Genomic DNA, 25,653 nt, shown 5'->3' on the forward strand with positions numbered 1-25,653 from the left:
TTTCTCTTTTGGTGGTGGTATTCGATAATTGCTTATCTATACTTATGCAAATGCAACACTATATTTATAAAGCAATTGCTTGAAAGCATGTTGATACATATCGGAATTTATATTTATCGATATAAAAGATGCTTCGATTAATGTTGTGCATTTTAATCAAAATAAAATTGTAATATAATAATTTTGATATATTGAGTTTTAAATTCGTGAATGCGCCTTGTTCATTATAAATATGGAAGTTGAATACGATGAGTCTGGTTGGCAGGGCCGTGCAAAACAACAGTCAAATACTGAGGTAAACAACCATTTACATTTAATTCAACGTGTAGCCGTCCTATCAAAACAATTTACTTGTCTTTTAAACAAATCACAGGATCTGCACGAGGACAATCCACAAAAGACGATTCAAGAATGCCTGGAAAAGTTTCTAACGCCCGATTACATAATGGAGCCAGGCATCTTCACACAGCTGAAGCGCTACTTCCAATCTGGTGGCTCACCAGAAGAAGTGATTTCTATGTTATCTGAAAACTATAAAGCGGTAGCTCAGATGGCAAATCTTCTTGCCGAGTGGCTCATTTTAGCTGGGGTCAAGGTGACCGAGGTCCAGGCCATGGTAGAGAACCATTTAAAGGAAATGATTCTCAAGTCGTTTGACCCGAAAAAAGCGGATACGATATTCACCGAGGAGGGCGAGACGCCAGACTGGCTAACAGAAATGATCGATCATTATACGTGGCGATCGTTAATATACCGGTTAGCTGAAGAATATCCGGATTGCCTAATGTTGAATTTTACCATTAAGCTGATATCGGATGCTGGATTCCAAAGTGAAATCACATCAATTTCAACGGCCGCCCAGCAAATTGAAGTTTTTTCCCGCGTTCTCAAAACATCAATTGTGAAATTTCTAAATAATCCCGATGACGTTCACGGCGCCATTCAGGAGTGTGCCCGCATGGTATGTCATGGCCAGCACACGTATGTCTACTCGCAAGTGCTGATCCAAGTGCTCAGTCAGGAACAGAAAGGTGGCTTCAATATGAAGCGACTATCCCAGGAAATCATCAAATACGCTTTGCAAAAGTACACAAAATTCAATCACATTTTAATTTTTTTTTAATTGCTCACATTTTTCCTGTTTCTGTAATTATTTTTAGCAATCAAAATGTTACGCCCATCACAATGGCTCTTAATGGTTCGGCGGTATATCCGCAGGCGTGTCAGGCTCTAACCTCAATGTTAACACGCAATACCTTGAATCCAGCAGATATCACCGTACTATTTCGAAATTATTCGGGCTCAGATCCGCCACCAATAGATCTGATACGTAATCCTCAGTTTTTGGAATTACTGGTCGATGCACTTTTTCGAGCTGGTGTCAAAATCAATCCGGAGCATAAGCCCAAGTATGTTTTTCTGCTGGCGTATGCCTCGTCTGTTATTGATCAGCCAGCAAAGAAGCGGACCCTGACTGAGAGAATGCTAAACAAGGACGAACTGAAGAGCACCATTCAGGCAATTGAAAAGGCCCATGCTATCTGCAATGTGGACCAGGGCTCCACAGAACTCATTGCCGAGCTGCAGACACTATACAACTGCATAAAGTAAGCATGTTAACTTGGAGAAATTCAATCATAGTAAATGCATATATTTTATGTTTTAAGGTTTCCAGTTGTGGGAGTTGGTGTTATCCGTTGGGTTGAAAATGTTGTTATGGAACCATCTTACTTTAAACTATCTACTGACAGTTGCCCCACACATTTAGCAGTACTTGATGAAGTTGCCGGAGTACATCCCACATTACAGCAGCAAATACTTTTTCTACTTATACGTTTATTCGAATCCAAGCAGGATGAATTGGAGATACTTGTGCAACTGGAGATGAAAAAGATGATTCTGGATCGCATGGTAAATCTGCTGACACGCGGATGTGTTGTTCCTGTGCTGCGATACATAAAACAATGCTGTGCAATAGAAGATACGGATGTTTCCCTGATTCGCTATTTCGTTACCGAAGTGCTCGAAACAATCACCCATCCCTATTCCGCGGAGTTTGTGCAGCTCTTTCTGCCGATGGTCGAAAACGAAGAAATCACTGGCACAATGCGCGGTGAAGGTGACAACGATCCTGTCTCGGAATTCATTGGTATGTCCTTTACGATAAATAAGTTGATTACTTCTACTAATAACATTTTTCCTGTGTTTCAGTTCACTGTAAGGCGCATTACACCACTGTATGACAACCAATTATTTAGCAATTTAATTACGAAATATTTATTTTGAGTCCAAATACATATGTACGTGAGTTAGTTAAGTGGAGTTTTATTTTGTTGTCTGTACATTTGTTCGATAGTAGCACTAAGCAAACTAACAGCTTAGTGGCAGTAGACAAAGCGGTCATTTTATCACTATCAAAATTGGCCACCGAATGGGCCTCAATAGTTCAGTTTAGCAAGCTACTAAATCAAGTAAGCCCATATTGTCGATAATCTCACAGCTGAGATTGTTTACATTGCACTTATAGAGTACAATAACCCCCATGTGGGTAAGCAAAAGGCAAGCACGCGATCAAAAAGTCCATTTACATATAGATACGTAAATGGACATGCACACAATAAAAACAATGACAAAATCCTATTGTTAGTTCAATCTCATTAATTGAGGGCTTGCTATGTAATATTAGTAGTATGTACACGTTTATGTATAAAACTTAGAGGCAAGAGTGGCATAACCGTAAGCCTAGTTCAAGCTAAGCAATCAGTCGGTCTGCGTACGCTCGCCTATCTCGTCGACATCGCTGTCAAAAATTTGGCCATGTATTTGTGTGCGTATATGTGATTATTTGTTCATTTATTATGCATGGTTTCGTCTTTGGCTGTCGTGAGTTGACCTAAGGCAAAGTGTTTTTAATTAAGTGCTAAATGTTAAAGAAGACTAAGCTTAATATGATATGTACCATTTTAAATTCCAATAGATAGTGCGCCTAAAACTTAATTCAAAAAATTTGAAGCGAAAATCGAAGAGTTTGAAAGCACTTAAGCAACAAAAGTGAAAATGGGTAAAGTGTTATAATAAATAATTATATTGAAATTTAATATTGGTTAACGTAATATGTAATTTCTTATACATAAATAGTAAATATTCTTTCATATAGGCTTAATTTATCAATTTCAGTAACATTCACATTTAGATTTTTCGTTGCCATTATTTTTGTTAGAGTACACTATATCCCATTATAAATTCTTACCGCTTTTAAAATATTAAATTTGCCAAACTTGTTATAAAATATATTTATGTGGTAATTATGACAAGTTATAAAATGACAAGTGAATGTCATTAATCAGCTACAAAATAATATAATATAATATATTTTGTAGCTGATTAATGACATTCTCTTGTCACTTGTCATAATTACCACATATATATATATTTTATAACAAGTTTGGCAGATTTAACATTGTAAAAGCGGTAAGAACTTATATTGGGATTTAGTAAAAGGTAAAATCGAAGAACAATTGATGCAGCTAAGCAAGTAGTCTTATGTAGATTGTGATGGCATACAAGCAAAATAAATTGTTGAATTCATTGAAAGATAACCCCGATGACCCCTGCCTGTTCCTGGCCTGGCCGATCAAAGCAGTCTGATATGCTTTAAGTTGCAATTCTTGTCGGTTTTTGTTGGCCCCATACAATGCAATGAACACAGTTTTGGATTTGGAATGGTCAACTTATCAGTGTGTGCGCGTGTGTGTGTGTGGGGGGGGGGGGTCTTATTAGGGCCACATTCGGTTCATTGAGAGCTGCCTACTGTCGAACCGTCAACTATGACTTATGTGGTTGATGGTTGTATGTTAGTGTTGTGCGTGAACTCCGCGTTTGCCACACGCTTGAGGCCAGCCCAGCACTACATGTAAAGAGTGAATCGAGTGAATTACTAAATAGCCCAGCAATGCCCTGCTTAATGACACATCCGCCCTGCGTTTCGACGGATTCGAGTTCTGCGCTGACTTTTATAGAAGCCGCAATAAACTGCATGGGTGATGGGTAATGGCTGCGGCCACGACTTTGGGTATTTGTGTGTGCTCGTCTTATCCAGCTAGCTGTATGTTCACTGATGGGCTCGCAAGCGATGGAACTCGACAACTTATTCAAATTCAGTTCACATTGACCAATCACACGTTGCAGTTCACTAGAAGAATGCATTTGAAGATACGCCTAACGCGTCGGAAACTTGAAATCTGGGGTAAGTTGTTGGTACTTTAATTGACTTAAAGCCCTAAAAAACATATGCAAATGTATTAGCTGTGCCGCGCCTTTTATAACATACATATGCAAATGCAATTGGATGTGCCTTGCATTTTAAGTGATTGCTCCACTTGCGACTCTTTGGTCTTTTAAATGTAGCTGCATTTGGCGCACCGACTCCAGTAAGCTGGCTGCAGTTACAGCGCAATATTCAGCAATTCAGAGAAATGTGTAAGTTAGAGCCACTAGTGAATACCACAATTAAAATTAATTTCAATAACTTACAACAAAAAGAACATTTTAGATTTTTGAGTGGATATCCATTGCGTTTGGTTGATTGACTGTTTGATTTCGATATTTGCAAATAGCTGTTATCAAATTTAGAGTCCACCGAGAATAGCTTTTTCATGTACATTTTTGTGCTTTTACGTTTGTCAACGTGTTATCAGAAGATAAATATGTAGAAGTGCAGCACTAAAAACTAACACCTAACAAATGACGGCATCAGTGTGCTTTTGACGGGCGAGCGAGAGAGTAATAGAATAGCTCTCATATCACCACATCATTATAACTACGATATTATGGGCTTGAGAAGACTTTTTAAATGTTTGTTTTTCGATTTATGTTGTCTATAGTGTTTGTAGCGTTGCATGTGATTAATAATCTAAACAAAATTTAGATTTATCCAGTGTACGAACGCAAAAATCAGCAAATTATTTTGTCCGTGTGTGACGAAGAGAGAGAGAGAGAGCTATTGTGCGTGAGCATGCTTAAGAACAGCTGTTTATTCCAGCTACTCCTCTTGAAACGTTAAAAGCTTATTACTCATAAATTTGATGCACTTTTGATTTGCATTGTTTGGCATTGTGCTAAGTGTTTGTAGTTCATACTCCAATTCCAAAGAGCGCTATAAATTTTATGCTACTGCGACTGTAACGGACGAAAGAGTGCTAATGTTTTTAATCTCATTATTGTAAGATTGAACAATTAATATTGGATTCCATTTCATTCCGTTACGTTCCGCACACTGATTTTCAACATAACAAATGCAAATGTGAGTACATTCATTTTAGACATTATGAAAAAAATGGACAAACAATGCGAGGTATTCTTTTTTCAACTTACAATGTGCGTTGACATTGGCACTGGCCGACTTTAAAGAATACTATGTATAAATGTACATGTGTATATACATATCTACAGTGCTAGCAAAAAAAAAAAAAAATAGCCCGCTCGCCCTGCTAGCCCTGCTCGGTTAAGGAGTAACAAAGAGTTTTGAGTTGTAACTCGGCAGTCATGGAAGGCGATTCCCAATAAAGTGTGTGAAGACATAGTGGTAGACTTAGACTTATAAGTTATAAAATGTATGTGTATTTGTTCCTTATAATACATTTCTTGAAGAATTTCCGAAATTTTGCGTTTTATGTTTACAGTTCTATTTTTAACTTTTTGATAAGTTGATTTAGCTTATAAGAAGAAAAACTCTACCAAAGTCAGATATTGATTTTGCCGCTTTTTTTTTTATTAATTAACGAAACAAAGCGAAATTGATTGTGTTATCTATGTCTCTTATCTCAAGTCCTGATTCAGATAGTAGTTCTTGTCGTTTGTCACTTTGTTGCGGCAATAACGGCATATGACATATGATACATTTAATATGCTCTTTCTTCTACTTGCAGCTCTCTCACTCACATCTCTGGTATTTGCCTTTTATATTCTGAACTTAACTTTAGCGCTTATTATACTCAACAAGGACGTACAGACTTCACGTGGCATGCTGTATCCACGCGAGTCAGAGACGCGAGAGGTGCGTACCCTGGACGGGATCTGGAATTTTGTGCGCTCAGACGAGTCGAACCCAACGCAGGGGATACGTGATGGTTGGTTCAAGGATGACTTGAGCAAGAGCAGGCCAACCATTCCAATGCCTGTGCCTGCGTCGTACAATGATATCACAACGGAGCAGGCGTTGCGGGATCATGTGGGCACAGTTTGGTACGATCGCAAGTTTTTCGTGCCTCGATCGTGGGCTCATGAGCAGCGTGTGTGGTTGCGTTTTGGCAGTGTTCATTATGAGGCATTTGTGGTAAGCCGTTGGCGATAAAATAAAAGGCGGAATAACAATGTTTTGTTGACCCATTTTTTTATTTTTTTGAAGTGGATGAACGGTCAGTTGGTCGTAAAGCACGAGATGGGCCACTTGCCCTTTGAAACAGAGGTCACACATTTGCTGCAATACGGTGCCGAAAATCGCATCACGGTTATGTGCGACAATGCATTGATACAGACAACTGTGCCGCAGGGGAAAATATCGGAAATGGCCAACGATGGTGGCGTTACCATAATTCAAAGCTATACATTTGATTTCTTCAACTATGCGGGTATTCATCGTTCCGTGCATCTGTACACTACACCAAAAACGTTTATCGAGCAGGTCGACATCAAAACGAATCTGACCAATAACAACAGCGGTAAGATTCAAATACAACTCACAATGGAACATAACTAACCGTATATCTTTTCCAGTGGGCCATGTTGATTACAGTATTATTGTGAATGGTTCCGCTACTAATGAGGCGGACAACACTTTATATGCACGACTGCTGCTATACAGCAGGGAGGGTGATCTTGTATCCAATGTTCGTTCAGACAGCAAGCTCCTTGGTTCATTGCAAGTCGAGAATGTTAACCCCTGGTGGCCGTATCTTATGCATTCTGATCCAGGATATCTGTACAAGCTAGAGATCAAGCTGTATGCAGCCAATGAGCAGCTATTGGACGTGTACCGTTTAAATGTTGGCCTACGAACGCTAAGCTGGAATAACACAACATTCCTCATTAATGGCAAGCCGATATACTTTCGTGGCTTTGGACGCCACGAGGACGCCGATGTTCGCGGAAAGGGCCTGGACAATGCCTTAATGACACGTGACTTTAATTTGCTTAAGTGGATTGGCGCCAATGCATACCGCACATCGCATTATCCCTACTCAGAAGAATCGATGCAGTTTGCCGATCGACATGGCATTATGATCATCGACGAATGCCCCAGCGTGGATACTGAGTATGGTTTCGAGCAGTTCCAATAAGCTTAAATCTCTATCTAACGTTTTGGCAATTGCAGAAACTTCAATCAGGTATTGTTGGGCAAACACAAATCCTCTCTGGAGCAGCTCGTGCACCGAGATCGTAATCATCCAAGCGTGGTTATGTGGTCGATTGCTAATGAACCGCGCACGGGGCAATTAAATGCCGACACCTATTTCCAGTGAGTTACTCAAGTATTATTATATGCCCATAACTTTATATAATAAATTATTGTGCGTATATTCTCACAGATTTGTCGCTAACTACACACGCTCCTTGGATGGTACAAGACCAATTACAGCGGCTATCGCAGTACCTTCAACTGATGACAAGGCGGTAAGTAGCTTACTGAAGTATAATTCACATGCTTAGCTAGTCCAATTATAGGGACGTTACCTGGACATAATCAGCTTTAATCGCTACAACGCTTGGTATAGCAACACTGGTCGTTTGGATATGGTAACGAAGCGTGTCATTGAAGAAGCCACCGCATGGAACAAAAAGTATGACAAACCCGTTCTTATGGCTGAGTATGGCGCCGATACGCTAGAAGGTCTTCATCTTGTAAGATTACTAGTAGCGAATAACACAATTGCAACTTAAATGTAGATTTTATTTCTTGTTAAAGCAACCAGCCTTTGTATGGTCTGAGGAGTTCCAAACCGCGGTATTCTCACAACACTTTAAGGCTTTCGATGCCTTGCGGCGCAAAAAGTGGTTTATAGGCGAATTTGTGTGGAACTTTGCAGACTTCAAGACGGCGCAATGTGCGTACAATTATATAGTAATTATTTTAAAGGCATTCTGAACATTTCCTGGTTTTCTTTACTCCTTCCTTTTCACCAGCTTACACCAGAGTCGGCGGGAATAAAAAGGGCGTCTTTACACGTGCCCGCCAACCCAAAGCAGCAGCACACCTCCTTCGCCAGAGATATTTTGCTCTAGGTCGCGAGGTGGATCAGTGCAGCTTGCCAGATGATCTGTTCACCTACATTGCTGATGTGGGTAACAGTGTCAAGCACGATTCCAGTGACCTATGAAGCTGATGGGATGATACATCTGCGAAACCCTTAAACTAAAAGCAGATAGAAAGTACAATCATATATACCTAAGTACATACGAAAGGAAATTATTGTAAATATTTTTACTGTTTTTATAGCCATTGTTAAACTTTGAACTGACCACAAATGCATTTTAGTGGCAATGCCCTTTTTTAAATAAAATGTGTTTCGCTTGTAACGTTGATAGATTTAATGTCGAAGAAAAGGAATTATCTTCTAAATGTTGTGCCTGTGAGAGCTTTATTTTTATTCGGAGTTTGCCTGACTACACTTATATGCTAATGTACATGAGGGTTACATAATAAAATTGAGCAAGTGGTCTTTTATGGTATGCAAGAAATAAAACGTTATTTATTCTCCGAGATTTCCCGTAGTTGGCAAAAATCAAGTTCTTTCAATTAGCATACTTATGCAGAAGAAATTACCACGAATGTATATTTAAATATAATCTCGACTAGAGAACTCATACTTAGGATAGAATTCAAAAATTAATTCAACCCACGAATCGTGTTTATAAATTTAAATGCAATTTTAAAAATGAAAGAAATTCTTAAATAAAAAAAATTATTAAATGCTTTAAGGAAAACGGAAAATATCTCTCCAAAATAATCGTTTTCATCGGCCAACCACCACAGCAGCTGCTTAACATATGTTAAGCCTGGTACCTCAAAAATGAGACGCACAATCGTCATGTCACCATATTATGGAGAGAGAGCGAGACAAATACTTTCATTGCCACCCAGTTGAACGTTTGTTATCGCAGAAAGCATTCCATCAGCGTATATATGTGTGTTGAATGTAATATGAATAATATTACAGAGGAATTCAGCGATACGGGCATTTCAACACATTACACATATAATGTTATAGAAACTTTTACTTTACTTTGATAAACATAATCCTACCGACATAATGCGTAATTCGACATGCATTTGGATTACTTTGCTCAATGTTTTTCTCTTCAATGGATGCGCAGCTTGTCCAAAGGAAAATTATGACTTTGCCTATCAGCAGGAATTTGAGGCAGAGTTTGAGCCCGAGCAACATCAAGAACAGCAAAAACTTAAGGAAATCAAATATAGCTACTCAAATATTAAGCCACCAGCCACAGTGGGATTGCTGTATCCGCGGGAGTCTGAGACACGGGAGGTGCGCTCTTTGGACGGTATGTGGTTGCTGCTACGGAGCAATGCCAGCGATCCGCTGCAGGGCATACGCGAAAAGTGGTACAACCAGAGCCTTAGAGCGACGAACCATAGCACAATTTTGATGCCAGTGCCAGCCTCCTACAACGATGTGACCGTGGACCAGCAATTGCGTGATCATGTGGGCACAGTTTGGTATGAACGACAGTTCTTTGTGCCCACACGTTGGCGTACGGATAAGCTACGCACCTGGCTACGTTTTGGTAGCGTTCATTACCAAGCTGTTGTTTGGATCAATGGCCAGGCTGCGTTACGTCATAACTTTGGTCATCTGCCATTTGAAGCGGAGATTGACAGTTTTGTGAAGTACGGCAGCGAGAACCGCATTACGATTATGGTCGACAATCGGCTCAACAATCGCACCATACCACAGGGCAAAGTGCTCAAGCAGGCTAACGATGACGGTGTCGTCTATGTGCAGACATATACGTTTGACTTCTTCAACTACGCCGGCATTCATCGATCTGTACACCTTTATACAACGCCGCAAACCCACATTAGCGACGTGGAGTTGAGGACACTGATTTCTATCAATAAAATTGGCCGCATTGATTATCGTTTGTGGTTTGGAAACGAGGGCTCCTTGGCTAGGAACTCCAACTATGTGCTTGTGCAGTTGCGTGACGAAACAGGCACTGTGGTCGCTCATCAAATAAATCGGGAACTTCGAAACGGCACTCTGCTCGTAACGAATGTTAAGCCCTGGTGGCCCTATCTAATGGATCCCGTGCCCGGCTATATGTACAGCCTGGAATTCCTGTTGTTCTCAACAGATGAGAGCGACGCAGAGGCGAACAGTCAACTGATAGATGCCTATCGAATGCCCATAGGAATACGCAGTCTCAGCTGGAACAACGATGGCTTGTACCTCAACGGCAAGTCGCTCTATTTACGTGGTTTCGGCAAGCACGAGGACTCCGATGTAATTTCTATATCATCCTAATAGCATTTGATGTATAATAAATTCTTACTTGTTGCCAGATTCGCGGAAAGGGCCTGGATAATGCGATGATTATGCGAGATTTTAATCTGCTTAAGTGGATCGGTGCGAACGCATATCGCACCTCACATTATCCCTATTCTGAGGAATCCATGCAATTTGCAGACAAGCACGGCATTATGATCATCGATGAGTGCCCCAGTGTTAATACTGATTTATTCGAACCACAACTTTTGCTTAACCACATGTCTGCCTTGGAGCAGCTCATTCATCGCGATCGCAACCACGCCTCCGTGATTGCCTGGTCGATAGCCAACGAGCCGCGCACTCAGAAGATGACGGCAGAAGCATATTTTGGGTAAAATGAATTCAAATATAAAGCTTGAGAAGCTGAAAAGTATAGTGTGATCTGTTCTCTGACAGCGCTTTGACCAATTATACGCGGGGTATCGCACATGGAAGACCGCTAACGGCTGCCAGTAACGTAGACTCGCCTTCCAAGTGCAAGATGTCACAGTTTTTGGATATTATTGGCTTCAATCGTTACAACGCCTGGTATCACAATGCGGGACGCACCGACATGATTGTGAGTCCGATGTATGAGGAGGCAAAATATTGGCGAGAGCGCTATCAAAAACCGATCATTGTCTTTGAATATGGCGGTGATACTCTGGAAGGATATCACACAGTAAGACCAGTAGGACATTTAATCAGATATTGCACTAATGGCATTCTACATATATATATAGCTGCCCGCCTTTATCTGGTCAGAGGAATATCAGACAACGTTATTCTCAAAGCACTTCCAAGCATTTGATAAATTGCGACAGCTCAAATGGTTCATGGGTGAATTTGTGTGGAACTTTGCCGACTTTAAAACAGAACAGAGTGAGTAAACACCACTGGCGATATGACCTATAAATAGCTTATCTTAAAAATATTATGTGCAGCCATCACGCGCGTGGGCGGTAATAAAAAGGGAGTTTTCACGCGCGACAGACAACCCAAAGCTGTGGCTCATCTCTTGCGACAGCGATACTATGCACTCGCGTTGAAACTGGACAATGCCAGTATGCCCGTAGATCTCTTTAACTACATTATCGAGTGGAACTAAAATAAAAAGTCAGAAAAATATACCAGGCTTAGGTCCAGACGCACTTTAAGCTATACCCGTATTTATGTAAATATATTAGCTATCTGATAACAACACTGTGTTATATATCTATACTCTTCAAATATTATTAAATAAACCATAAAAATAAATGTTTGTATGCATATATTTTATTGTCTTTGAAATACATTCCTGGAAATGTAGCTTTACAGAAATAGTTAAAAAATTAAGCAAACACTGATAAAATTACTGGGCAAGGCTAGTAATGAATTGCAAAAAGAGCTCTTCCCAGAAAGTATTGCAGATTGGGTCTGGGAATCACATTACTGATAAAAAATAAAAAAAGAGCAGCATTTATATAAAAACACAAGCACCCAGCGATGGGCGACACAATCATTTGAACTGCTGCCAAGATGCAAAACATTTTCGTGCTGCTCAGTTTTTTAATCTGCCTTGGAGTTTATGGTACATTTTCTGCGGCCAATGTTTCGGTCTTTATGGAGGACTATGTAAGACAAAACCAGAGGCAATACGAAGCGAAGCTCAGTCAGCTTGAGCATGATTTGGCCACATTCCGAGATGTCTATGCCCGGGAACTGGGAGTCATTCCTGTTCAGGCTGATCAGCTTGTCATAAAGCTGGAAGAGGCCAAAGCTCGTCTAAATCCCATTGAGCTGATCGACTTGTGGCATAAGCAATGTGTCCAAAATTATAGCGCATCTATTCCATTGGCTGTCACAGTGCGAAGCGCTCTAACCACTTGCTCGAATACGGCCCAAAGCAATCTGAACAGCATTCTAACGAATACGCAGAACACCTACAACAGCCTGAAAAGCTATTACGCAAGCAATTTAAAAAACTCGTTAGTCGACTGTGAGAAACGAAACTCCCTTTCGCAACTGAACTACACAATCTGCATTACGACTGCTGTAAGTACTTATTAAAAGAAGTGACAAAGCAACACAAACTAAAAATATTTCGACTCACGCACTAGATGGCCACTACCAACGCCTTCACGGTGAAGACCCTGAAAGCCTTCAACACCTACATGCAAGCAGCAAAGTGCGCCGCCGATGGGCGCATTACACAGGCCTGGGATTGTGCCTTTGCCGCTGTATTTAGCACCAGCTCAATATTGGGAGAGTCCATGCGTCTGATCGACGATTGCATTGCCAATAAGATGGCCTGCGCTTCCGTAGCCTGCAATACGGGTTGTAATAATCATATGATAATCGCTTTACGAGAGAGTGATTTCCAGAACACAACTATTGTGAATCCCTTCTTTGGACTGGACAGTAAGATTGGTTGCTTGGAGGTCAAGTTTAAGTACTAAAAGTAAACTAAATACTATTATAAACATTAATAAATCGAATTATACACATTTATAAACATTAATAAATCGAATTATGCAATTGAAATTTTGACACGCAGATTTATATTGATCAACGAGAAAACGTTAATATGCTAATTTAATAAATAGGCAGCATCAAATTAATAAAATATCACAATAGGCGTTCAGGTCGAGCAGCACGTTGCTTCCTGGCAGGAATTTGAACCTCCATTATTTTTTAACCTGTGGAGAAAGTTGATAAGATATGAAAAGCCACCACTATAATTTCATTAAGGTTTCCTTTTTGAACAAACGAGTTTCTACACCTTTAGAGACTTGAAAATAAATTTCTTAATGGGTGCTGTGGCAGCAGTAGTTTTGTGAAGTGTCTGTCTCATCTGTTAATCTCGCTTATTTTGAATTCAGTGAATGTGCCTGAAGCAAATGAAAAAGTTAAAATCGACAATGCAGCATCTTCGGTGCTATCAGGCAAATATTTTTAAGGGACAGTGTCTTTTAAAAAGGATTAAAAACAACAACAAAAACACGTTTCAAAGAATGGTTGAAAATGCTGCAAAAAAAAACGGAATATTTGTAAGCCCAAAGGAAGACATACAGAAACTATGGTGTATTGAAGGTTAACAATTCGGATTTTTAGATTTGATCATTTGAAAGCTGAGTAGGAAAGGGATAGTAATAGTTTACCAAAAAATTCAAGGAAATCGAACTGCATTTTCCAACATTTACCGCACAAGGGAAATACCTTTGCTTTAAATAAATTGATGATTCTATTTGTGAGAACTTTTAGAGAACGTGCTGAACTCTGAACAAGCTAGCAAACAGAAATGCAAGAGAAGTGTAGAGCAAATTTCCCACGATGAGCCGCTTAATGGAATCTTCTCGATCTTTTCTTATTTTCAACTAATCTGCATTTTGAATGTTGAAGGCTTTAAGTTTCTGCGTGTGTGTGTGTTGTGTATTATTCGCTTCTTGCTTTTGACTATTCAAGATGCTGTTCGAAAACTAAAACTCAGATGGTACGCGTGAGAATTTTCCACGCCCTGAGGCAAATTAAGGCCAGGTAAACAGCAGTTTGCAACAGGCTGCCTACATATATGTTCTAATGCACACTGCGTTAGGTGCAACTGATCAAACTGCCCTTGATCTTTTCTTTGACGAAACAATAAGGCAATTTGAGCTCCAGGGTGCTTGGCAGCATTGCTATATAGCAATTACCGCTGCTTCTCGTCACGATCATTTAATGTTTTTGCTTAGGAGCACAGCAAATGCGGGAACTTCTCTAAGCAAGCATTGTATGGGATTAAATTACATTCATAGGAACATTAAATAGAGCACCTTTTATGACTTTCTGAATGTCTTTGCCTATTTCTCGCCTTATTAACATCAACAACTCAAGCAACATTTTCAACATGTAAATTTAAAATCCAAATAGAGTTGAAAAGTGTAACAAAGAACAGCGAAAAACTGATCGTTAAACTCATTTATGTACGTACATATCTCGAAAATCAGGTATAACCAAAAATTCGTTTGCTGCTGACCTGTTCAAAATCAATTAAAAGAAAAACAACAACATTAATCAGATGGTAACGCAGCTGGTGGAGTGGAGATCTGCGGTTTCAAAACCCAATCAAGCTGAACAAAGAGACAGGTATTCAGCATCCTTCTATCCCAGCATCTGGTAAATCTTAAGTAGGAGAAGTTCCATAGTCTACCTGCGCGATGAGCTCTCTGGGTACGTGGCTGGTTTCATTTTAGATTGTCAGGGGATAAAGCATACCTAGCTGATTTTCTGAGTGCCTATTCGAATGCAACCGGTTAAATCTTTGACCCTTTCATTGATCAACTTGCAGTTTGGTATGCTTAAAAATTGCAATTCGTTAATGCATCAGAATGGGAAATCAATGAAGCGTAACAACATCGACGAAAACAGCAGGTTATCAAAATTGGGAGAAAGCGTAAAGAAATATACTGAGAAGATTTTAACGACACATGCATAATGCGTCAGCAATAGAAAACAAAAAATCAATGAAGCGTCACTCAACCTATAATAAACCCTGTTGGAAAACTCTGATATTCTCAACAAGAAAATCTCTGATAGCTCTGCTGATGATTTGCCAAATCGGTCATCCCTAAGCCATCTGTGTGTAAGTTGTTTTAAAACTAACGTTTCGACGACCTTTCCAAATTCCAAATATAGTTCCATTCAGAACCCAATATACACATAAAGTATTTATAGGATTTTCTAACAAAATCGCAACAGGCAACTGCCTATCCCAACTGTTATATATGTTGACCTGTTATGAACTAGTAAAAAAAATCGATGTATTTAATAGTCGTTCCTAATGGAAGCCCAAAAACAACATACTGTTGGGCGATAATTTATAGCGTTATGAATAAATAAATGTATATACATACTGCAAGCTGTCTACAGAAATAATTAGCTGTGCATTAAAATTAGTTTCACACTGTGCTCCTGGTAAAAGTAAGCTAGTTAAATACACAACAAAATTAAAACTAGAGTCGTCATTTATTATTATATTAAATGTATACACATATGCATGTGTGTGTTCACAATCGACATAAATATTCACAGCAAATGCAGCAGCGCATTGTTCATCTAAACAGGACACTTGCTTAAAGACATGTTCGCCTAGCCGACTGTTACACTTGGTTACACATTTGCAACAATGCTTCATTGTGATGCTGCTGCAGCTGCGCCCGAACCACAACGGGTCATTGCAGTTGGCTGTGATTACTGAACGCCGGGTTTCAACTTAAGGCTCTTGCTCCACATTTATGAACTGATGTAGCAATGATCCACAACTCTTTAAGACATTAGTTATATTTTGTGTTTGGGCTACCGATTGCTACGAATTTTAAATTATGTATTCAAACTGATTTTTAAAGCAATCGTTTGCGTTTTAGTTAAGCTGTGTGTAAGTTTGGTTCACCTAAAGAGAAAGGAAAAATATGCATCAATATCTTTTATTTTGTAAGATTTCTTAAAAAACAGCTTTTTGGACGCCAATTATCGACAACCTGGTGTAGCCGTGATCGTCTAGTGGTTAGGACCCCACGTTGTGGCCGTGGTAACCCAGGTTCGAATCCTGGTCACGGCATTGTTCTCGGCGAGCATTGTCACGAAGTCAGGTTGTAGATGTATATGTAATATTTTTTTCTTAAGTTTCGATTTCTAATAAATTTACAAATTATTTTAACGAAAAACTTCTTTAATATAATTTATATTTAATTATTCGTAAGGCAATTATTCGCGAACAGAAAATTTAACTTAATAGTTTTAACTTTAATTACGGATGTTATTATTTTAAGCTGTTTTATTTGTGTGGCATCTATTACTAAACGATTTTCCAATGCTAATACCATTTGACAGTTTCTTATTTATCAAGCTTTTCAAGCGCCATCTATCTTTCGATATTTGTTGCCAACTGTTATATCGACATTTTTATACGAAACAATACTTATTTAAGCGCCACCTGTCTTTCAATTATAATTTCAGGAGAACACAAAAGAATGTATTTTTCATTAGTTGTAAAAACCGAAATTTGGGCAACATTCACGAACAACTGGTATAGCCGTGATCGTCTAGTGGTTAGGACCCCACGTTGTGGCCGTGGTAACCCAGGTTCGAATCCTGGTCACGGCAATGTTTCGAAGCACATTGTCACGGAATCTGGTTGAATTTTAAATTTTTTTTGAGAGCATTAACAATAACTATCATATACCAGTATATTATACCATAAATAAAATTGATAACTGGGTACATTTTGCAAGACTCATTTACTGATTAAGCACCGCAATGCAGAATTGACAGAGATTTTTTCTTGGGATGCAACATCTAATTAATATTTTAATTTGGATTATACACACTTCAGTTTAAAAAAACGTACAGGTGAACATTTGCTAATTAATGTATATTTCATGGGTTTGTCGCCCTGCTAATGTTTAGAGCTTTGAATGTCGGCTTGCATCGCCCAGGCATAGCCGTGATCGTCTAGTGGTTAGGACCCCACGTTGTGGCCGTGGTAACCCAGGTTCGAATCCTGGTCACGGCAATATTGCTGGAGCCTATGTTGTCACGGACGGAGTCCCGGGTTGGTTTTTGTTTTTTTGCTTAATGCGAAATCGTCTGTACGTTGAATATATTTTATTGAATCATTCAAAGCATATGAGCTTGGGAATCCAAGACAGTTTTTTCATTCACAAATGGATTTCTTTTGCATATGCAACATTTATTGTATATTTTACGATTAAGATTTTGATTATTTACAATTGCTGTCTTGAATAACATACATACATATTGTATATTCATATAAATAGCATTCTAATTATTGTAATTGAAACTATTTTCCGTTAATAAAGCAGTGGTATAAAGCTTTATCGTTTTGCAAATACCCATCGAATTGGTTCGAATAATTACAGAGCCTTTTTTAATATTACTCGTCATATTGTAAAATCATAAAACGTGCGCGCTCGCGGAATGCGTTTATTAAAATGTATACTAAAAAAGATATTTAAAACTGGAAGTTTTGGTTGACCAGGAATTCATAAAAATAAAATAAGCGTTTTCCCATCTTATTAGTGAAACAAAGGTTACCATCATGTTCGCTACCTACTGCTGTCCATAGAGCATCTCAGAGCCAGGCGGTATGGTGCTAGGATCGACATTAACATTAAAATAGTTGGCTGGCGTGGCTACAGCTGGAAAGAGCACCTCAGCCGACGACTGTTCTGTAGTGATTGATCTTGCGGCACCTGCTGCAATGTTATGTTGTAAGGATTCTGTACATACTCCTGATAGATTTCAGCTGCATTGACTGTCTGTACCGCCGATGGAGCTTCGTAGACCGGCACATAACTGTGCACAATGGATGTGTTCGGCATCTTGGTCAACAGATGACTGAGTGGCACAACACTTTCTGTTGGCGTTGGCGGATGTGTCTGCGTCGTTTGTTGCGCCTGCTGCTGGTAATGTTGATAATGGTGATGCTGATACATTTGCATCTGCTGGTGCTCCTCTAAATTTAGCGACGTAGCTGGCACCTCATTAGCGTAGCTATTACTGCTGGTGATGGGTGCGGGTGCGCCAATTGGAGCTTCCACTTGCCGAGGGCTGTGAACGGGTGTTGTTAACGTGGTTGTGCTATGTGCAACAGCCACTGCGGCTGCTTCATTGATCAAATCGGGCAGCAACGCGTTATTGTTAGTTGGAGTCTGCAGTTCTATGGCTTGTTGGGGAGGCACCTGTATGGGCTATGGAGGTTTTACAAATACAAATCAGCTGAGAAAGCAAACAAATTAAGACAAGCTTACTTGAGCAAATGTAAAGCTTGGCGCTTGTTGCAGTGCCTCCGTCATAGGCGGCTGCAGAATGATGCTGCGCCGGGGTGATTCAACAGGTGACACCAGTGGTGTGGCAGCACCACTATCCAGATCACTATGGTCAGTACCAGCACCAACACCAGAGCTGACAATCAACTCCGTGTGCTGCTGTTGTGCTTGACTGGGCATAATGGCCACAGACGGCATCATCTGATGAACGTTTGCAGCGGCTGCAGCGTTTATTAACGTTTGGGCTCGCTTGCCTGCAAAAGGTGCAGTAGGAAATTTCAATTCTATATATGAAAATGAATGCCAAGAAATAAAAATGATCAATGACGAACACAGACATGCGAGCAGCAATGGCAAGGCATCATCTCATCTTCTTGTCCAGGCTCTTTAGCAACTTGAACTTGACACGGAAACGGGTCCATGGTTTCTTCTTTGCCGACGAAATAGCTGGCGAAAGCAAAGCTGCATGCGAAACGTGTTACCCCCCTAAAGCTATGCTTTACATTTGACTCTAAACGCACCTTCATCGTGGAACAGTTCCGTTTTGAGGTTTGGCAGAAAGTCGCCAATGCGCCGCCATGTTAGCTCCCACAGAGCCTGCTGGAGTGTTCCGTCCTGATTGTGAAACACTCGCACCGAGTGCATGACGAGCAGCATGTTCTTGAGTATTTCCTGCATCTGTTCCGAGAGCGTGTCCGAGCCCACCTTCATAAATCGCTCAATATAGTCCAATATTTCGAGCCATAGCTCGTTGAAGATGGAGCCCAGTTCAATCAGCGTCGTCAAGTGCTGCAAGAACATCTTTGACATAATGGTGGCCGTGCGTATGCGCGACTCTTCCAACAGACAGGCGTCCAGCTGACTAGCTGCGACACTCTCTGGCAATAGCTCGTTCAAAAGCGGGAAGAGGACATGCTGGAAACAGGAACACCACTCAGCTCCGGACAAGGTCTGCAAATCGTGCACAAGTAGGGCACGCTGCTGCAGGCAGGATATAGCATGAGTGCGCACCTCTCGCCGCCGATCCATGGCCAGCCGGGCAATACCCTGGAGTAGCGGACACCAACCGGGCGTCCACAGTGCACCGGATTGCGGCACTGTGCAGCCTTCCTCTGCCCACCAGCGAAAGATCTGTGCCGTGCGCGTGTACAAGGTATACATGAGGTCGAGTAGTTGAATTGATAATTGCTCGTAACGCTGCGCCAATTCCTCCTGCTCTGCGGCATTTGGTGGATGATTTTCCCCAACATCGCTCACCAGCGACGAAGTCAAATTACCGGTTGCCGTGGACAGGTCAACGACTGGCTCACGTGTGTTCTCCTGGCGGTTTTTCACGTTACGCTTTTTGACTGATGCTTCAAATTTTCGTCGCTGGCGTATGCCACCATCCCGGCACGCTTCCACAAATATCCGAATGCATCGCACGCACGCCTCAAAGTTATACGGTGTGATATGAGCCACACTGCGCACGATAAAGGCAAGCGAATCCCAGCACTTGAACAGTGCAAAGGGCGCATGGTCCAGCAGCTGGCAGTTGAACACCAATGAGCTTACAGTGGGCGTGATGGAGCTGGGCGGCGACTGAGGCCTAGAATAGAAGATTTGTGATAAGATAGTACAGATAGTTAGTTTAGTACGGATAGAAACACTTTAAAACGCACCTAGATGCTGTGGTCAATTCGCTATCCTTGTTAACCAGTATCCAGTTCTCAACGCTGGGACTAGACGTAGGTGGGGCAGTCGCAGACCTGCCCAGTTCCGAGTCAGATGTGTAACCGCGTTCAAGAGAAGTACCTACATCATTTTCGCTACTCGGTGTGCCATCGGATGTACCACGGTCATTGGTTGTTGGGAGTGTTAGCTGTAATCCATCTTCGAAGTTGGGCGGAACAGCACCAGCGCCAACGCACTCGAGTAAGTTGAATATGATCTGCCAATCCTGCTCGGAGTGAATGTTCTGTGCTGAAGTCTTTAGCAGCTCGTAGATGCCAATCGAAACTTGCTTTGAAATGCGCAACAAGAGTGCCGGTTTCAGTGCAAGCAGCTTTTTGAGCGACTGCAGCACAACGGGACAGAGTTCTTCGTTGCGCATCAGATATATGGCCAGCTTCAGCATAGCAACAATGCAACGATTAAGCAAATAATCATACCCATTTTCTGCACTGCTATACAGCAGCTGAAACATTTTATCCCGCACAGCTGGCCACAATGGGATCATACGATCTCGGTTATGGACGACAATCTTGACGAGAAACTCCATCCAGAAGACAGTTATATCTTCGGCATAGGCCTGGCCGCCAGTAGACTTGGGTGTGTCTGGCCCCTTCAACAGGAACAGTACGCATTTGAGTAGCTCCTGCAATGACTCTAGCTGGACAAACTTAGACTCTTGCAGCATTTGATCCAGCTGACACTCTTTGATGCATTTACGACCATGCTTGATAAAGTCCTGCTCTTCGAAAGTAGGCTCTCGCTGGCCGTCAGAGCTGATGAACGAGTAGAGGCTGGAGAAGAGGCCCGACTCTTGCTTCTCACGCGGTTTCTCCAATATTAGCGTGGCTTTGCCATTAGGCTCGCAAAAGTCTTCCACCTCCATTAGCGTTTTGGGCAACAGCTTCAGACGGAACAGCTGCAGAAACAGATCCAAAATGTGCTTCCAACTGTCGCGCGGACTATCACCATAGCCGTGAACTAACAGAAATACCGTTCGCATGGCCGCCTGCGCCTTAGCATTCAGTCCAAAGTTGACAGCCTGTTGAATCTCATTGTTCGCCGGCGCCGGTTCGTGCTGTTCGACGCTGCTCAACAGCGTTGTGAACTTGCACAGGGTCAATATAAGCGCATCGAAGTCCGCATTCAGATTATAATGTGCTGATATAGCTGCCGATTTACTGAATCCTGCCAAGTGCAAATTGGACGCTTAAGTGCTGAACTAAAACAATAGTTGTCTAATGTAGTAGTAGTTCTCTTACCCGCTAAAGTGCGCTGGTATCCCGTCTCGGTGCTCTTGTCAAACATAAAACTCAGAGCACTGAGTGAGGCGCCCCACACAATGTTAAAGATCTGCTTATCGTAGGCGGCATCGTTGACGTAGTGGAAGTGACCATCGTGGGTGGCGCCACGCCTCAATAACACTTTCCACAAATAGTTTTCACGTACGAGACCCGTCTGCTCGGCGGGCATCACAATCTCTTCGTTTCTGTAAGCACATACACATATTTAAGCACATTCGAATATACTTTAATCGCAACTGCAACTCACTTGATGCCATTGAATATCTGGACCAGCATTTCCTGATCAAAATCTTGTCCTCCATTCAAACCTCTTAAATTCTTTGTGAAATCATCCTGCGTCATGGGCACATTAAGTCGCTTGGCATTCGAATTGTGCTGATCCATGTTCAGCATGATGATGGCATATGCCAAGCGGAAGGCGGCATCAACATTCGCAAACGGCTCTTTGTTTTGAATCTGAAAGTAATGACTCCGTTATTAAAACTTATTGAATAATTAAAATATTTGGCTCACGAAATTGACAGCACTCGTATATTTTTAACTTACATGCCAATGATCGGAGAAGTGCTCCAAAACGAGGAATATCAATGGCGCCTCGCCCGGTAAGCGGAAGGTCTCCAGGTAGAGACGCAATGCTTGATCAACGCGTAACCCCGTGAAGTCGAACGAGTCCACAAAGTTGATGAGAATTTTCGAATCGACGTTCTTCTTTTTCGATATATATTCACCAATCATTTTCTTGTCTAGGCCTGGATTCTCGCGCAGGAAAAGCGCCACTTGCATAGGATCAAGCTGAGTGTGCAGAATGCCGTGCTCCTGCAAGTACTGAATGCCTTTGTCGGGTCGCTGATTGAACCACTCTGTGCCCTTAGACAGCAGTTGCTTTTTCTGCTTAACGTTCGCCAGCTGTTCACTGGTGATGGTGCCACCCTCGCTTCCTGACTGCAGGCGCAAACGCTGTGAGCTATTGTTGATAAAGCTCGCAATGTTCTCCACAGGTTCCTCGCCATTATCAATAACAATGCCCTCAAGACCGCTATTATGACGGGAATGACGGCTGCCACCAACGCCTGCCGGAGATGACTGCACCAGATCGTTGTTACAAGAGCTGTTGTTGTTCTTGGCAGCAGCACAATTGTGTTCGATGCAATCAATCACACTAATCAGCGTGTCCATGGCGATGATATGCGTACTGTAGATAGCATTGGTGGCCGAGAGTGTGTATTTGCTTAGCAAATTGGTAAGACTCTCAAACACGTCCGTGCAGTATAGATCACAGTCGTAATTGATGTACAACTCAGTGACAAAGCCGGGAATACGCCACATTTGCAGCAGATTATCCAGCGCCAGTTCGCGCATCTCGTAGGGAGTTTTTGGATTATCGCTAGCAATGATCTCGCTTAGTTTCTTTAGATAGCACTCCAGCTGAAACTTCAGGTGGCCGCGCAGTGATTCGAAGAGCAAAAAACAAAGTTGCAAATCAGCGGCAAATATGCTGAGGCGCTCCGAACTCAGTAGCTATTGAAAAGAATTAAATTTAAATATTTAAGCAAATGATTTTCGGAGGTTGTCTATGTAACCCATCATTAAAATATGGTTGACTAACCGATATTAAGCTTCGACACAATTCATCTTTTACTAACTCCAGAAGTGACTCATATTTGCCAATGTTGTCGGCGGCCACCTCAAAGGCAACTGTGAGCAGACCCAAACCAGTGTGCATCATACTGTCTGAATTCTGCTTGTCTAGCGGATTGCATAGTATAATGAGAAACCTGAACAGTTCCTGGATAAATGGCAGCCCATATGGTGTCAGTGAGGTTGACAAGGCAGCCGCATCTTGTGAAGATGACTGCTGGGTGAAACGCACCCCCACAGAGTTGATATACTCGCTGCTGTTGGCCTCGGTCAACGAAGTAGTCGGGAGTGTTGTTCGCTCCTCTTCCGCATCAGCTGGCATCAGATCAGATTTGTCGTTCTCCACCTGAATATTTGGCACATAAAGTGAAGTATTGCCAACAATTGTTGTGGTGGGTGTTTGTGTGATCTTGCCCTGCATATCAAGAATGTTGCCTGCGGGAGAAGCAGGTGTAGTGGCAAGTATGGGCGCCTTCAAATACGTAGGAGCCATCGGCGCGCTGTGCGGAGTCTGAGGCGGCTCATCGGATGTGGATGACTTACGTTGCACAGCCAGAGCGGTATGTGATTTGCGCCTATGCTTTTCTGTAGGTGCACCAGCCGAAGCATCACAGATGGTAAAGCGCTTCTGCAACACAGTGTCGCTGCGGTCTTCCGTAAACTGTGGCAGCCGCATGAAGAATAACAGCACCATGTCTTTGAGTGATTCTTCGGCGGAACGACGAAGCAGCTCGCTAAGGCGTGGCTCAAAGCAGATCTTAAAGCAGCTGAGCATCACTTCACACATGGACTCATTACTAACAGCGGCACCCTCCGGACTACGGATGAGAGTGTGTAACACTTCGATGACACGCATAAATGTTACACTATCCGATGACTGATCCGTTCCCATAAAGCGGGCGTGCGTCACAGCATCCGCAATCATCTCGACAATCACAGCAAGATTTGGAGTCGTGGGATCTGAAGGTTAAAAATACTTTAACGCCTTTAGCAGCATAAAATATATGTACATGCGATTCCTTTACAAAGCAAATATATAATCTTATGAATATTTTCTCAGATGCTCATCTACTGATTTATATAGGTATGTTAAATGGTTGATGTACATGTCTTCCTTACCAATCAGGCCATATGACAAGAATTTGTTCACCGAGGCTAGAGCGAGACTAGTTAATGGTCCTGTGGTGTCAGCAGTGCGAATCACCTCCAAAAAGGGTGCTAGGAACACATTCGGTTCAATTAAACGCAAGTCCTCAATGCGGTTTAGCACCTGCTTCAGATCGATGAAAAGTTTCAGCAAGGCGTCCTTGTCATCATCCTGAATTGATTCACAAATCTCGTTACATCTACATCTATATATATATATATATAAATATATGTATTAGACACTTACCACGTAGGCTGTTGCATTCCAGCGCGTACCACGTCGCATGGCCGTCACTAGCGTAGCCATTTCACCGCGCACCACATAAATGCCGTTGCCTGGGAGTGACATTGCGTCCAGATTGTCGAGCTGCGTTCTATAATTGCACCTAATTGGCTTCCACCTTTTAGAATTTGGCACGCAACAAACAATTATTGAAAACCCGCTGCTTCTTTTCTCTCACATATGTGCATATGTTTTTACTGCCAGTTGGACACAGCAAAGGCAGGCTACATATACACGCTCAGACTCAGGCACACACACTCGCACCAAATGTGTACGGAACAGTATGTTTAATTAAACATTTTATATATACCAAATTTGTCAATTATTTGTTTTTTCCCAAGTTTTTGGTGACGTTTACGAAGTGTATGTTCTGTTTAGTTTATTCAAAAGCAACTCTGTCAAGTTGGTTGATATGACTTCGATATGTCCATATTAAGGGTATTTCTTAATTTTTCGATACGTAATCGATTAAGTCGCATTTTTCTAATGCCTTCAAATGTCTTAATGAACTTCATTAACAATGTTATGTGAACTTTTCCATATTTATAATGCATATTAAATCTATAGTTACTCATGAACGTGTTTATATCTGGACAATCCAATATGCACTTTGGTTTAATGATTTCGAACTAGGCGGGCACTTAAACGGCCGTTGCAAGTCGAAGGTACGTATTGTCGGATCTATCGGTTCAAATTTAGTATCGATATCATCTGTCCCTTTGGTCAAATAACTAACTCAGCTGTTAATGTTAATGCAACTCACGCTGTTATGTTATTCAATGAAAAAAGTCATTTACCAGGCATTCCTTATGTCAATCAGACGAGGACGGGTTTGCTAACAGGTGGAAGCTATTTATACTATATAATTTGTTAAAACGAATATTTTATGCTGTCCAATGCACGCTCGTTTGTTTAATAACTAGAACTTTCGAGTGCTATTTTTAATGGACAAAGAATAAATTAGCAATCTTACCAAAGTGCTGCACTAATATTGGGTGCATCATTTTTTTGAATTGACTAACAAATTTAAATGTAAAATAAATGATATATTGTTTATTAGGCTAATTTGCATTGTGCGTTCGACAGTAAATTTTCGATGACTGTAGATAGGCGAAAATTATGCAAGGCAACGCTAGACCAATTAGATGACGACATTTAATAATGCATTGGCCGATTAACTCAGATCTTGCATTTTGAGGTGTCGCCACATGTTTCGAAAT

General features: G+C 41.3%; 5 protein-coding genes and 3 non-coding genes across 15 annotated transcripts; 7 read left to right on the forward strand and 1 right to left on the reverse strand.

Moving 5' to 3' along the window:
• Window positions 1-115: 115 nt before the first annotated feature.
• LOC6569024 (negative elongation factor D) lies at window positions 116-2,312 on the forward strand. Its single transcript, XM_001995408.3, has 5 exons — window positions 116-295; window positions 374-1,086; window positions 1,161-1,607; window positions 1,668-2,149; window positions 2,212-2,312. The coding sequence occupies exons 1-5, from the start codon at window positions 233-235 to the stop codon at window positions 2,241-2,243; spliced, it is 1,737 nt and encodes a 578-aa protein (XP_001995444.1). The 5' UTR covers window positions 116-232; the 3' UTR covers window positions 2,244-2,312.
• A 730-nt stretch (window positions 2,313-3,042) lies between these two features.
• LOC6569023 (beta-glucuronidase) lies at window positions 3,043-8,566 on the forward strand. Of its 5 annotated transcripts, XM_001995407.3 has the most exons (10): window positions 3,043-3,061; window positions 4,189-4,246; window positions 5,928-6,334; window positions 6,407-6,719; window positions 6,775-7,312; window positions 7,373-7,516; window positions 7,587-7,671; window positions 7,723-7,899; window positions 7,964-8,102; window positions 8,182-8,566. In XM_001995407.3, the coding sequence occupies exons 2-10, from the start codon at window positions 4,201-4,203 to the stop codon at window positions 8,373-8,375; spliced, it is 2,043 nt and encodes a 680-aa protein (XP_001995443.1). In that variant the 5' UTR covers window positions 3,043-3,061; window positions 4,189-4,200; the 3' UTR covers window positions 8,376-8,566. The 5 variants fall into 5 exon arrangements, with proteins under 5 accessions (XP_001995443.1, XP_043070380.1, XP_032596877.1 ...); XM_043214445.1 differs by lacking the exon at window positions 3,043-3,061 and having other exon boundaries at window positions 4,186-4,246; window positions 5,982-6,334; window positions 8,182-8,564; XM_032740986.2 differs by lacking the exons at window positions 3,043-3,061; window positions 4,189-4,246 and adding an exon at window positions 4,760-4,854.
• Window positions 8,567-9,133: 567 nt separating this feature from the next.
• LOC6569022 (beta-glucuronidase) lies at window positions 9,134-11,804 on the forward strand. The gene is made up of 5 exons (XM_001995406.3): window positions 9,134-10,523; window positions 10,583-10,899; window positions 10,965-11,229; window positions 11,291-11,429; window positions 11,492-11,804. The coding sequence occupies exons 1-5, from the start codon at window positions 9,309-9,311 to the stop codon at window positions 11,653-11,655; spliced, it is 2,100 nt and encodes a 699-aa protein (XP_001995442.1). The 5' UTR covers window positions 9,134-9,308; the 3' UTR covers window positions 11,656-11,804.
• Window positions 11,805-12,038: 234 nt separating this feature from the next.
• Window positions 12,039-13,070, forward strand: LOC6569021. The gene is made up of 2 exons (XM_001995405.3): window positions 12,039-12,581; window positions 12,647-13,070. Exons 1-2 carry the CDS (start codon window positions 12,066-12,068, stop codon window positions 12,983-12,985), a joined length of 855 nt encoding a protein of 284 aa, XP_001995441.2. The 5' UTR covers window positions 12,039-12,065; the 3' UTR covers window positions 12,986-13,070.
• A 2,980-nt stretch (window positions 13,071-16,050) lies between these two features.
• On the forward strand, window positions 16,051-16,122 carry Trnah-gug. Its single transcript has one exon. It is a non-coding gene; the product is annotated as a tRNA-His (tRNA).
• A 473-nt stretch (window positions 16,123-16,595) lies between these two features.
• Trnah-gug lies at window positions 16,596-16,667 on the forward strand. Its single transcript has one exon. It is a non-coding gene; the product is annotated as a tRNA-His (tRNA).
• Window positions 16,668-17,004: 337 nt separating this feature from the next.
• On the forward strand, window positions 17,005-17,076 carry Trnah-gug. Its single transcript has one exon. It is a non-coding gene; the product is annotated as a tRNA-His (tRNA).
• Window positions 17,077-17,493: 417 nt separating this feature from the next.
• LOC6568954 (Golgi-specific brefeldin A-resistance guanine nucleotide exchange factor 1) lies at window positions 17,494-24,758 on the reverse strand. Of its 4 annotated transcripts, XM_032741180.2 has the most exons (11): window positions 24,398-24,756; window positions 24,124-24,322; window positions 23,548-23,964; window positions 22,973-23,439; window positions 21,913-22,884; window positions 21,614-21,822; window positions 21,325-21,551; window positions 20,014-21,250; window positions 18,874-19,940; window positions 18,335-18,606; window positions 17,494-18,274 (listed from the first exon to the last, which is right to left on the reverse strand). In XM_032741180.2, exons 1-11 carry the CDS (start codon window positions 24,497-24,499, stop codon window positions 17,717-17,719), a joined length of 5,727 nt encoding a protein of 1,908 aa, XP_032597071.1. In that variant the 5' UTR covers window positions 24,500-24,756; the 3' UTR covers window positions 17,494-17,716. The 4 variants fall into 4 exon arrangements, with proteins under 4 accessions (XP_032597071.1, XP_001995440.1, XP_032597072.1 ...); XM_001995404.3 differs by having other exon boundaries at window positions 22,973-23,964; XM_032741181.2 differs by lacking the exon at window positions 17,494-18,274 and adding an exon at window positions 18,685-18,814 and having other exon boundaries at window positions 18,551-18,606; window positions 22,973-23,964; window positions 24,398-24,758.
• Window positions 24,759-25,653: the final 895 nt, after the last annotated feature.

The sequence above is a fragment of the Drosophila grimshawi genome, unplaced genomic scaffold (assembly GCF_018153295.1).
Source record: "Drosophila grimshawi isolate 15287-2541.00 unplaced genomic scaffold, ASM1815329v1 contig_131, whole genome shotgun sequence".
NCBI lineage: Eukaryota > Metazoa > Arthropoda > Insecta > Diptera > Drosophilidae > Drosophila > Drosophila grimshawi.

What these genes read in the sequence shown, in the direction of transcription:
- LOC6569021 (XM_001995405.3), top strand. Translation starts at nt 12,066, where the DNA reads ATGCAAAACATTTTCGTGCTGCTCAGTTTTTTAATCTGCCTTGGAGTT. An exon ending in CAATCTGCATTACGACTGCT is followed by an intron (nt 12,582 to 12,646) that starts GTAAGTACTTAT and finishes CTCACGCACTAG; the next exon opens with ATGGCCACTACCAACGCCTT.
- LOC6569024 (XM_001995408.3), top strand. Translation starts at nt 233, where the DNA reads ATGGAAGTTGAATACGATGAGTCTGGTTGGCAGGGCCGTGCAAAACAA. An exon ending in ATCAAATACGCTTTGCAAAA is followed by an intron (nt 1,087 to 1,160) that starts GTACACAAAATT and finishes AATTATTTTTAG; the next exon opens with CAATCAAAATGTTACGCCCA. An exon ending in TCCTGTCTCGGAATTCATTG is followed by an intron (nt 2,150 to 2,211) that starts GTATGTCCTTTA and finishes CCTGTGTTTCAG; the next exon opens with TTCACTGTAAGGCGCATTAC.
- LOC6569022 (XM_001995406.3), top strand. Translation starts at nt 9,309, where the DNA reads ATGCGTAATTCGACATGCATTTGGATTACTTTGCTCAATGTTTTTCTC. An exon ending in CTCTGGAAGGATATCACACA is followed by an intron (nt 11,230 to 11,290) that starts GTAAGACCAGTA and finishes ATATATATATAG; the next exon opens with CTGCCCGCCTTTATCTGGTC. An exon ending in CGACTTTAAAACAGAACAGA is followed by an intron (nt 11,430 to 11,491) that starts GTGAGTAAACAC and finishes TATTATGTGCAG; the next exon opens with CCATCACGCGCGTGGGCGGT.
- LOC6569023 (XM_001995407.3), top strand. Translation starts at nt 4,201, where the DNA reads ATGCATTTGAAGATACGCCTAACGCGTCGGAAACTTGAAATCTGGG. An exon ending in TGCCCCAGCGTGGATACTGA is followed by an intron (nt 7,313 to 7,372) that starts GTATGGTTTCGA and finishes TGGCAATTGCAG; the next exon opens with AAACTTCAATCAGGTATTGT. An exon ending in CTTCAACTGATGACAAGGCG is followed by an intron (nt 7,672 to 7,722) that starts GTAAGTAGCTTA and finishes GTCCAATTATAG; the next exon opens with GGACGTTACCTGGACATAAT.
- LOC6568954 (XM_001995404.3), bottom strand. Translation starts at nt 24,499, where the DNA reads ATGTCACTCCCAGGCAACGGCATTTATGTGGTGCGCGGTGAAATGGCT. An exon ending in GGAATGCAACAGCCTACGTG is followed by an intron (nt 24,323 to 24,397) that starts GTAAGTGTCTAA and finishes GAATCAATTCAG; the next exon opens with GATGATGACAAGGACGCCTT. An exon ending in ACTTCTCCGATCATTGGCAT is followed by an intron (nt 21,823 to 21,912) that starts GTAAGTTAAAAA and finishes CATTACTTTCAG; the next exon opens with ATTCAAAACAAAGAGCCGTT.